The 12,005-nt window shown below is 49.0% G+C and overlaps 1 protein-coding gene across 1 annotated transcript in view; it reads right to left on the bottom strand.

Annotated features, from left to right (window-relative positions):
* The window catches only part of ATP1A1 (ATPase Na+/K+ transporting subunit alpha 1), a 33,119-nt gene extending 21,400 nt beyond the window's left edge, over window positions 1–11,719 (bottom strand). The window contains exon 1 of the mRNA XM_065892472.1: window positions 11,439–11,719. Within this exon, the coding sequence (XP_065748544.1) occupies window positions 11,439–11,450 (12 nt within the window). The 5' untranslated portion in view covers window positions 11,451–11,719. The remainder of the gene's footprint in view (window positions 1–11,438) is intronic.
* Window positions 11,720–12,005: the final 286 nt, after the last annotated feature.

Here is a 12,005-nt window from a genome sequence, read left to right as displayed (position 1 = left end):
AGTTTCGGCAGTTTTAGGAGAGCCATCATTTTGAAGAGTCACCGGGCTAATATCCACGGAAATACACGTTCTAAGGCTGCATACTCAACAACAGTCTAGGACTGATACTGCCATCACTAGCTCAGGTCAGGCCATCTGCACCCTAGGGCATTAAGACCAGTGGGAAAGTCCTGTCAGGCCTCAGAATGGCCCTGCCAGTTGCTTCCATTTGGGGTAAATGGGGGGAGAGGGATGTGCTGTCAACATCTCCACGCCTTGGCCCTCCATCTTCCCCAATGAAAGATGAAACTATCCTCACATCACTAACTTACTTAAGCACTTGGATTCTGAATCAGACAGGTTCATACCCTGGGCTCCACCACTTCATAGCTGTGTGTCCTTGGGCAAGTCACTAATTCTGAAATTCTTCTGTTCTCTTCCCTAGAATGGAGCTAAGGCGCCTACCTCCTTAGAGGTTTGAGAGGATTAACTGATACATACACCTAAATGTGAATGACTTTTATTGTGACGTTTGAATTCTTATCTTTGCAAAGAAGTCATTTCGGATCAACATTAAATATCTTTAGGGTTTGCCTTAAGAGCACTGACCTTTTCATCTTATTAAAAAAAAGTCAGCCCAAGGATCCTTCAAATTCTTCAAGTGAAAGACAAACAAAGGGAGTCCCCACCCCAATCTGCAGCCCGAGAATAAAGCCCCCAAGTGAAAGTCCCTGGAAATATTTGGACACAAGCAGGATGTAGGAAAAGCATGTGCAGGATCCACCCACGCCTCCTGAAAACTGGAACAAGTTTTAGAGAAAACGTTGATTCCACAGTTTAAATCTAGATTGTTCCACTCCCCCACCTCCTGTTGAAAATGCGCTCAGCTACACAAAGCCTGAACTTGGTGTTCCCAAGACTAGTAGTCCCTGGAGAGAAGGCGCCCCTCACTCCAGAGGCCCCCCAGCCCACAAACTGATACTATCGCCTAAGAAGGGCAAAGAAAGGCAATTACATTAGCAATTTTCTTACAATGGATGCTACGCGGTGCTATCTGTATTCATTTGTGGCTCTCCCTTAATCACTTCTGATTTTCAGGAGTACCTCACCAGCTACTAAAGCAACAAGTAGAAACACTGTCTAGATTAAAACTGTCCTGTGCTGAATATAAAGTAAATTTAAAAAAATCAAAGCATATAGGTGTCTTTCAGTCATAGCTGATATGGTTGCAAATAAATACAATGTTCACTTGAATTTGCAAATACCTTCTTAAGACTCTAAAGAGATCCTGGCCCCAGGTTAGTTAGTGTTGCCAAAACACAGAGACACGTACAGTATTCACATTGCTCAACTTGTGTGGTCACATTTACAGTGTTCCCTGCCCATTAACTCTTTCAGAGTGTTCTTTAGTTTCTGCGTCTGATCTGTTAAGAATGAAGCAAGTCTAAAGACAGTCAACATTCTCCACATTCTCTCCACTACAGAGCAACCACACGTTGCCGGGAGCCTCTCTGGGAGAGCCCCGGGGCCAGAGTTAAAATGAAACATCACACACACACTGGAAGCAAACAGACAAAACAAAGGACGGGGCTCCCACCAGAGAGGAACTGAAGTGGGACTTCCTTCATATATTTAATAAGGAAGCACAACACTGAAAAAGCACGACAAAGGCATCGACTAGGGATCTCTAAAAGACTCACGTGGCCCGTTTGTATTGATTTCTTAAATCCAGTTCACAAATTCTCATTAAGCAAGTTAAGTATCATTAAAACGTATCTAATTTCAAGATATGAAAATCAGAGTTAAAAGCCCTCTGCCTCACCATCTGTAGGCTTTGATTATTCTCCGACTTCCAATATTTTCCACTCCGAAAGACGGGGAGAGAATTATTGGAGCAGCTAGACCTTGGACATGTTCCAGAGTGTTATCCCCATTTATAAAACAGATCTCCTGCCTGAAGCTTCTCAGTTATCAGTGGTTCAGGTAGCTGGAAATCAAGATTCCCTAATAACCCTCCCCATTCTTCATCCCTTCACGGCATATAAGGGGTGGTGGTTTAAAACAGGATATCTGTGAAAGAGACAGGGGAAGTGCTAACAAGTGAGATTTCTTCTCCTTCAAGCTTCAACTGTTTCACTAGGCAATGTCCAGAAGACTAGGCAGCTTATGCAACTCAGTGCTTCCCTACGAGTAAAACAAAAATACTAGCTTATCTTGATGCGAACCAAATATTACTCGAGTCCCTACCAATCTCAAATACTAATTTCAAAGCAGAAAAAAAATCTGTGTGTGTGTGTTTGGGGTGGGGTGCAGTGGTGCAGGGTAGGACAGGGAACAGCCTAAAATTAGGTAGACAGCATTTTCTTTATTATTTCTTTTAAAAGCATTTGGGAAAAACAAAGGTCACGAAAAGGGGAATGATAATATGGTCTCCCGCATCTACTGCGATGACCTGCCCACTCCTCTGGGCACTGGGCACACAATTCCCACTGTTTCCATTAGGGAATGCAGGTCAGTTCTCCTTCCTCCACGGAAGACAGGCAGTGACCGGGCTCCCTTCAAGAGCACCCTTGGGCACCGCTGTGCCGTCTCTGAGAAAGGGGAAGGGTACACAATGGAGGCTCAAGGCCACTATCATACCACCCCCCCAAAAGGGCCACTTGTGAACATTTGTTTTTCCCATTCTAATTTAGGAAGTGGGAGGTCACAACAAGGGCAGGGGCTTGCCCAGTGTGACACAGCCTAAAATAAAGTGTCATTACTTCGCCCTGTGCTTCCTGGGGATTTCATCCTCTCAACGGTTCACTATCAGTTTTGCCACCAGTTGATCTGGGTAGAGGGAAAGGGTGCTCAGGAGATGGGGTGAGAAAATTCTTGACAGGAGAAACCAAGGTTGAAACCTGGAGCAAGGTGCGCTTGTTTATTATTATTTTTTTTTTTTAGTTGTTTCAAACTAGTTTCTTTAGGGGTTCCATTTTCACTCCTCAATGGATTTTATGCGTTTCTCAGATGCTTCTTCACTCATTAGTTCATCTAGTTCTGAAGGGTTACTGAGTGTCACCTTGATCAGCCAACCATCTTCAAAACAAGATCTGTTGACAAGCCGTGGATTTTCTGCAAAAGCTTCATTAATTTCAGTCACTTCTCCTGATAGAGGAGAAGAGAGTTCACTAGCAGCTTTTCCACTTTGCAAAGCACCAAACTCCTCATTTGTTCAATTCTGTCCCAACTTCAGGGAGACTACAGACAGTAAACATCTCCCAAAGCTTCCTGTGCAAAATTGCTGATTCCCGCCATTATAACACTATTTTCTGTTGTCATCCATTCACGTCTGTCTGTGAATTTACGCACAGAGTGGGGCTGGTGTGCAACGCTGGGAAGGTGCCCACCCTCAGCCCCGAGGGCTGAGGCCCCAACGTTCACTTTTTTAAAAACACAGACCAAATCCTTACAATGAGCAAGGCCTGCTAGGGCTGGAGATGCTCCTTCCTCTTCTTCAGTAATTAACAATTTAAAGGGGGTGGAGTGGGAAGCGGATATGACAGGTACAGAGAAACATCCCAAAAATTTTTACAAAGGCACACAAAGAAGGTGCAATGAGTTTAGGAGACAAGCTTCCATCCTAGACGTGAGTCACTTGACGTCTACGTAAGCTGAAACTGCCCCGAGGCCTTCGGACCCATCTCAACCGGCCCCCATCAGGCCTTAGAGGCTTTCTCAACTGTGCAGTGTGATGTCTGGCCACAGCTCCCACCACATCAGCACAATGCCCTGTGGCCAGCCGGGAGGTCAGAGGTCTTCAGACTTCCAAAATTGCTGCTGATAAAGTCTGGAGGGTACTTGGAAGCAGAGATGTCCACGCCCCTTGGACAGGACTATGGATGGTACTTTTAAGTCAGTCCCAAGTCATTCTAGCTCTGCCATGTGCCAGCTAGACAACCCTGAACAGTCAGCCTCAGTTTCCTTGTTGCCTAAAATGGGAATAACACTTGGTATAACTACTAAAGACTCTAGAGAGGCGTTCTGATAGATGAATCAAGGGGCTGCCATCAAATCCAAAAACAAAACACCTAAAAACAGCACTGTTTCCAAAACTGACAAAGCTTTGGACTATCAAGAGGGGCCAGAGGAGGGTAAAAGTAATTGCCCCAAACGCAGCACATTTCAAAGCTGGCCAAGAGGGTTGTAGAAAGGATACCTCTGAACCCAATTTGGCAAATTCCACCTTAGCAGGAAGTTGGAAGGATGGTCTCCGATCCTCACTGGTTACCTAGAGGCACTGCCTAGTCTGGGCTACATCTTTCCTTTATGTAAAAAGCGGGGCGCGGTAGGCTTTCCAGTCTCCCTGGGATGATATATGATTAATCATTATCAAATACAAATGTGTATGTGAAGGTACTCTGCAAAGCACTACACAAAGGTTATTATAACTTGGTTTTAATGAACATGTAAATCACTGCCACTCGTCACTGTGAAAAGTCTTTATGAATTTAAAAAAAAACACCTCATTTGGGGCATTTTTTATTTCATCATCAATTGAAACTTATAAAGATATAAGACATGACCAATCGCAGTTCATCACACCACCGATGGCTCCTAAATGATTAAGTAGTTTAGTTTATGTACAAGGATTTTCCATCCAGGGAGCTGAGGGTGCAGACGGCTGGGGCTGAAAGAGGATGGCACTGCAGGGCTCTGCAGCCCAGAGCAGCGTTTAGGGCAGAGAAGGAAGAGGACGTGACCCAAGGGACACCTGGCCTTCCCAGTCCTTCTCTCACTCACCTAAACCTTCCGCGAGGTGGGGAATATCAAGTAGCCAGGCCAAAGCAGTGGGTCTCTTTGTGAGCCCAGCTCAGTCCCTCCAAACTTGGGCTGCAGCCCATCAGCCAGCAGGGGGCAAAGAAAACAGCTCCAGCTCTAGCCAGTGGGTTCCCTCAGCCCAAAATGAACAAGGCTTAACCTTCCTCCCCAATCTGCCTGCATGTGAAATTTCAACGAGACTGCCAGTCCACCCTACCTGCAATAGTCAGTATACATCCATGATCATTCAAAACGATTCTATGGGGCTCTTCCCTGGTGGCTCAGTGGTTGAGAGTCCGCCTGCCAATGCAGGGGACACGGGTTCGTGCCCCGGTCCGAGAAGACCCCATATGCCGCGGAGCGGCTGGGCCCGTGAGCCATGGCCGCTGAGCCTGCGCGTCCGGAGCCTGTGCTCCGCAACGGGAGAGGCCACAACAGTGAGAGGCCCGCATACCGCAAAAAAAGAAAAAAAAAAAAAATCCTAAAACTCTAAATAATCAATATACTTTAGATTTATGACCTCTTTAAAAAAACTTGTTTTTTCAATGGGGTTTTCTACCTCTACATTAGGTACCTGGGTAATGAGGGGTTAAAACGTTCTGCCTGTTTCCACCCATTTGCTGCCCTCCTCATGCCTTTTTTCATTTTGTCAGGCCACTCTTTAGCTGGTGCTACTCAAAAGAAGTTGTTGGTTTGAGAGACCCTGGCTTAATAACCAGCACAAGCATTAAAAGGGGACTGAATCAATTTCCAGTAACTCCTGATCACTCCTCAACTGGTACCTTGAAGCCTAGGGTGGGAAGTAAAACAGCTGCAGGGCTGAAGAGGACAAAGGCAGTGACAGGCCCTAGAGAAACAGGGAAATAGAACTCTCCAGAAATAACTTGAGAGTTCTGCGTATCAGGCAATGTCAGGGAGTGAGTGAGTTTTCAGGCTGGGAGACCACGGGCTGTTCACGAATCAGGAACGTCTGGTGTGTCACTAGAGAAACGCCACCTGAGTTGAAACCAATAAACCAATACGGCACCACGGAAGCACCATGGGGAGGATAAAGGAAAAACACAAGAAGATGACACCCCAAGTGCGTGAGGCCCTGCCCTCACCATGACGACAAACCGGAAGGATAAACCAAGCACTAAGTCTCAACGATGCACAAAACCCCGTAACACACTGATTATCAGGCCCCCAAACAATACAGGTCCCAAAGACAGAAACACAAGCCATCAAGGATCAACTTTTCAGATCACCAACCAAAAACATCTAACGGCTGTTACTGAACAGGGTTTGAATAAAACCAGGTACAGAGATAATTAATGCTCAGATATAATCCACTGTAAAGTCACAAAGGAACTAAGGAATGGGGTCCACTGGCCAAAATCCCCTTGGCTCAAGATCCAAATGAAACCAGAGAGAAAAACTGCAGGGTGGGTTGGGGGGGGGTAGAGTGGGGTGCTTCTATTCTCACTGACAGAATCTGCTATCTGAAACATTAGTCAAATAAATGTGAAGAACTGCTTGTGGATTCCTGACGACAGATTTAAACACAACTAAGGAGGTGACTCATAGGCAAAGAACAGTCTCTCTATGACTACAGCCAAAGAATACACTTCCTCTCACACACACTGGATTCATAGCAACGTGAGAAAGTTCAGACCTGACTTGGTTATGGCTCCTTTTCCAAAAATATATAAACGAAGGAGAGTTTTAAAAAAGTAGTGGATTTTAAAATTCTCTGTCCTTCACATTATCACTTACTGGACACGTAATTTCAGCGGAATCCAAAATTGGACAGCTCTGGCAGGGATGGGGAAACATTCTGCCCAGTGCTTTGCTGGCCAAAAGCAGCAACTCTGATTACTGTGAGCCCATCTGATCTGACACTCGTGTTTCTTCTTCTGGCCTGCTGGCTGGCAGAGCGCCCTGGGCGTCTAGAAGAAGGCACCACAGCACAAATGTTCACCCTCCTGTCCCTCACAGAGGGCTGAAAAGCCCATTTTATTTCACAAGACTTTGACCAAGGCTCTAAAAATGTAAAGCCTTTTACTTGGAAAGTGAAAGTAAATGAGAACCCGAAGATGCCGTTCAATAGCATCCCAGCAGTGTCCAATGACACCTCCCCTCAGCTGCCCTTTGGAGGGTAATTCATAGTATTCAATATTTCCTATTCTTTTCAATTTTCAGTAGTTTTTTTTCAGCTGAAAGAAAAACCATTTTCTAGTTTTGAAAAGACTTAAGACTGACAAACAGCAAAAACTCAGTTTATAAAGATTAGATCTCTCAACGCCAAATGCTTTAAAATCCCAACAACAGCTGCCACTCACACTTCCCCTGTACCCTCTCTAAACGGAACACAGGTGACTTTCACTTGGGTGAGTATTCTACCTAAGGGCCAGATGAGAAACTGACACTTCAGGGCTTTAAAAAACTTTGTTTTAAATAAAGAAACTAATTTTACTTACTTTTCCAGACAAAATCCTTCGAAAACTATTTTCCTTAAAGCCTCTTTCATTCTTAAGTTTGTGTATGCTATGTGAAAGAACATAGCCTGGACTTCCCTGGTGGCGCAGTAGTTAAGAATCCACCTGGGGACACGGGTTCAAGCCCTGGTCCGGGAAGATCCCACATGCCACGGAGCAACTAAGCCCCGTGCACCACAACAACTGAGCCTGTGCTCTATAGAGCCCGCGAGCCACAACTACTGAGCCCGTGCGCCACAACTACTGAAGCCCGCATGCCTAGAGCCCGTGCTCCACAAGAGAAGCCACTGCAATGAGAAGCCCACGCACCGCAACAAAGAGTAGCCCTCACTCGCCGCAACTAGAGAAAGCCTGCGCGCAGCAACGAAGACCCAATGCAACCCCCCCAAAAAAGTAACATAGCCTGACAGAACAGAAAGTCACTTATCTGTTCATTTGTTGCTAAAATAATCAGAAAACAACGCTTTAGAAGGGTTCTGGGATGGAGAATGGATGGGTACCCAGTCTATTAGGCTTTACAATGTTGAATTCACTTTTTTTTTTTTTTTTGCAGTACATGGGCCTCTCACTGCTGTGGCCTCTCCCTTTGCAGAGCACAGGCTCCGGACGCGCAGGCTCAGCGGCCATGGCTCACGGGCCCAGCCGCTCCGCGGCATGTGGGATCTTCCCGGACCGGGGCACGAACCCGTGTCCCCTGCATCGGCAGGCGGACTCTCAACCACTGCACCACCAGGGAAGCCCGAACTCACTTTTTTTAAGTGCAATTTAGGAATAACGCTTCCAGGGGTCTGGATATTTTAAGTTTTATTCCTCACCTGAATAAACATTTTACTGGATTTTAAAAAATGCCTCGCCCCCTTTTGGGGACAGGGGTTGTCAGGCTTAGCCTACTCTCAATCTCCTCTGACTTATGATGCAGACCTCCCCCTTTCCTACCCTCCCACCCAAAGGTGAGTCACCAGAGTGTTACAAACTTACTGGCAGAGAAAACTACAAATTAACAAACAGTAAGTTACCCAAAGAGAATACACCCTCAGAGCAGGGTACAGAAAGGCGAGGGGGGTGGGGGCTGTTCGTCACTTATATACTTAACACTTGACAGGGGCAAACGGTGTGATGCATCCCCGACCTTCTTCTATGTCCCTGCGGCTAGTTAACCAGTTCCTCCAGTAACCACTCCACTTGCTCGGGCCAGGCCTGGGCAACCTTCCACTCTGAGGACTCTGCCGTGCGATGTTTTCAGTCTAAAGTACTAGCTTTATAGCAGCCAGAGGGAATTTAGTCACACTTTCAAGCTGAGCTCCCAAAGGGCAGCTGATAGTGCTACCATACAACCACGATTTCTGCTGACATCTGTATCCCTTGTGCAACCTTCACCTGGACCTTTTTCCAGGCTCCTCTTTAAATCACTACCCATAAACCATGGTTTCTTTTCTAGGTAACTAAGTTAATGTTCAAACAATGGAGAACTGCAGTGAAGGAGCAGGTGACACCTCCCCTCCCCTCATTTTTTGTAAACTTGAGAAAAAAGAAAGTTTCTTACGTACCTTTGGTGAGCTAAAGGATTGGTAGGCCTAGCTGTGGATTTAAGCCAAGTGACTGGCAAAAACACCCAGTATGAAAAAAAGGACAAAATCCTATTTCATCCAGGAATGATTCAGCAGGAGCTGTTCTTCCATTTCTTTACCAAAAGCTTAGGAGATCAATTTTTAAGGAGAAATAAAATCACCTGAAATATCATCAAAACCTGGGCTCCCAACAGTAATGGGAAGGGGAGGGGAAGAAATTAACAATGACCTTAAAAATTAGCTACCAGCACTGGCTTCCTAGTTAACCAATTATCAGCAGGGCTTTAGTCACCACTCCACCCACATTCTAATCCCCATGTGGAAAAATCCCAACATTTGAGCATAAAATATCCTTCTGAACATTTGGACTATCACCGTAAGTCACTGGGGACAAAGGGGTAACTTTATCCCAGGGGAATCACCCCCACACACACACACCACCCCCCCGTGTTTAATTTATCAGAGTACCCAAAATACTAACTACAACCCAGCAGACAAGCAGCGTATCAGCCTGTGTTAACCAGTTACAATTCAATTTTGTGTTTGCCAGCCACTAGGCATTTTATTAAAGATCCATAAGACATCTAGGTTGAACTTCCACGACCCAGGTATGTTGCTTTCTTTACCACCACTGTGCATGTGTGTGGTTACGAAAGGGACATATAGATCTATGGACATAACTTAGTTATTCAAACATCTCTCTGGTCCATTAATCCAGCCTCACAAACACCCAGTTTCATCTGAAAAATAACTTGAGAGTTCTGCATATCAGGCAATGTTAAGGAGTGAGTGAGTTTTCAGGCTGGGAGACCACCGGCTGTTCACGAATCAGGAACGTCTGGTGTGTCACTAACCAACCATTTGACCTTGAGCAAATCACTTCACCTTCCTAGGCCCCGGGTACATATCTACGATCTCTACAGCCCCCCAGTCAGTAATGTGAGGCTCAAGAAATAAACTTTTTTTTCAGGGGAAAGAGACAAAGAAATGAGCTTTAAAGAGCTTGTTTACTGGAATGACTTAGGGTTTGACAGTGTGGTACAAGCACAGGCCACTAACCCAGTTTTCATCCTGGAAGTACAGAGGCTGCCAGTCAGCTCTTTCCAGCTGCTTGACCTGAGCCAGCCCTCCACATTTTGTGCTTTTAGAAGATGTCACTTGTGCATTCCCACCTCTCCTTACTTTCTCGACCAGGTCCAAGCCTTTCAATGACCTCCTTCAAAATCCATTTAGAGTCCCCAAAGAATGCACCGTCCCTCTTCGCCCATCACTCACTCCATACCGAGGAACCCTCAGAACCTTCAAAGACCTACTAACCGCCAAGGCACTGTGCAAGCCCTGGACACAATGGAGCGGATCCTCTCCTACCAGTATTCTCTTGACCTGGTCATTTTATCCCATCAACTGATACTTCTGATTGTTCTTTTGTATAAACTTTTCTCGACTGGACTTTGGCCCCGTTGGGGTCTGCCACCCAGTCTCTTGCCGTGGCTACGGGTTATCACAGCTCCAAGTTACAGAAATGCAGGAACCAGCCGTCGTTCTGGTATCCCCACAGCGCTCGCCTCTCCTGCCCAGGGGACCCCCCTCGTTCCTTCGGGAACACCCCTCTTCCGCAGGTCGGCACTCCTACTGCGTACTGCCCCGACTTCCCGTCCTTTTTCGTGTTTACAGTACCCGGAGACCCTGGTGGATCAGCCTGTGCTCCTTCCTGGATCATCCCTCAAAAATATCTACACACATCCTCCCCACCATTAAGATAACCATTCCAGTTGCTCCAGCTGCCCCGGGCGCATCCCATGTTTATGGAAAGGGGCCCATTAAAGCTCTCAAAAGTATACCTTAAAGGCCATCCTAGGGCAAAGACACACCCTTTCTGGCACCAGCCTGCCCGACCGGCTCCACAGTAAGGGGAAGCCAGTTTTTTCCTTTAGGGGAGGGCGGCCGCCTCTGCGGGCAACTGGCTAAGCCCGAAGCCTCCAGAAGGAGCCTGGGACCCTAAGGCCGCCCCCGCGTCGCAAGCCCCCCAGCGCCGGGCCGGAGCCGCGGCGGGAACAGCAGCCCGGGAAGTGGCCGAGCAGAGCGCCCCAGGATAAGGGGAGGAGCACGCCTTTCCTCGGGGCAAGAAAGGCGGAGAAAAAAGGAAGGCGAGAGACGCGAGGTGAGGGCGGGCGGAGGGAGGGAGGGAGGGAGGGAAGGAGCGGGTTGGGGATGCCGCCGGCGGCCCGCTCCTTGCCGGGGCCGCCCAGCAGCCGTCCCTCCCTCGTCCTCCTGGGCCCGCGGCTCCCGAGCGCCGCCTCCAGGAGCCCGGACCCCGGGCGCGCTCGGACTCGAGGGCCCGCAGCCCCTCTCCAGGGTGTGAGCGCTGCCCGGCGCTGCCGCCCTCCGTCCCCCCGGCGCTCCCTTCCCCCGCCCGCCCCTCATTACTGCGCTTCCTCCATTTCCAAAGTGCGTCGTCTTTTAAGCCTCACCGCTCTGCCAACCCATTCCGCGCCCCGCCGCTTCCTCCTCCTCCGCCTCCCGCTGGCTGTGGTCGCCCTCCTGACTTCCTCCTCTTCCTCCTCCTCCCCTCCAGGGCTCCCCGTGCCCCTCCCCTGGCTCCCCGGACACTCACCCCCTTCCCCATACTGGCGGTGGTCTGTGCCCCGCGCCGGGTCCTGTTGCTTGAAAATCAGAAAGAAACGAAGAGAGCGGCTCCCGGCCGAGCAAGCGCGACCGGGGGAGCGGAGAGAAGGGAGCTAGGGCTGCCGCGGGCCGGGAAGGAGGGAAGACGGCCGGCGGCTCGGGCCGATGCCTTTTCTGCCGCCGCTGCCGGGGCTGCTACCGCTGCTGCTGCCACGTGTCCGCCTCCTCCCGCCGCAGCTCTGCGCCCCAGACCCAGCCGCAGCTCAAGCCCGCGCCTCCTCCTCACTTCCTAAAATATGCAACCTGCGTGTTAGCCCCGCCCACGCCGCGGCACGTCACCGTTACCGGAGCAACCTGACACCGGCCGCGGACCTGGCTCCGCCCCCGCCCCAAGCCCCACCCCCTAGGCCGGGGCGCGCCGGCTGCGGCCGGTCCGGGCTCCCGGCAGGAGGGCGCCGGGCCCTGGGGCGCGTGTGCCCACGCCCCGGGAGGCCGCGGCCGCGCCACTCCCGGGCGCGCCGGCTGGCTGGGCAGCGGGGACTCGGCGGCCATGCAG

The sequence above is a fragment of the Phocoena phocoena genome, chromosome 1 (genome assembly GCF_963924675.1).
Source record: "Phocoena phocoena chromosome 1, mPhoPho1.1, whole genome shotgun sequence".
Classification (NCBI taxonomy): domain Eukaryota; kingdom Metazoa; phylum Chordata; class Mammalia; order Artiodactyla; family Phocoenidae; genus Phocoena; species Phocoena phocoena.
The sequence above is the reverse complement of the archived record's forward strand: the minus strand, read 5'-3'. Positions and strand labels throughout refer to the sequence as shown.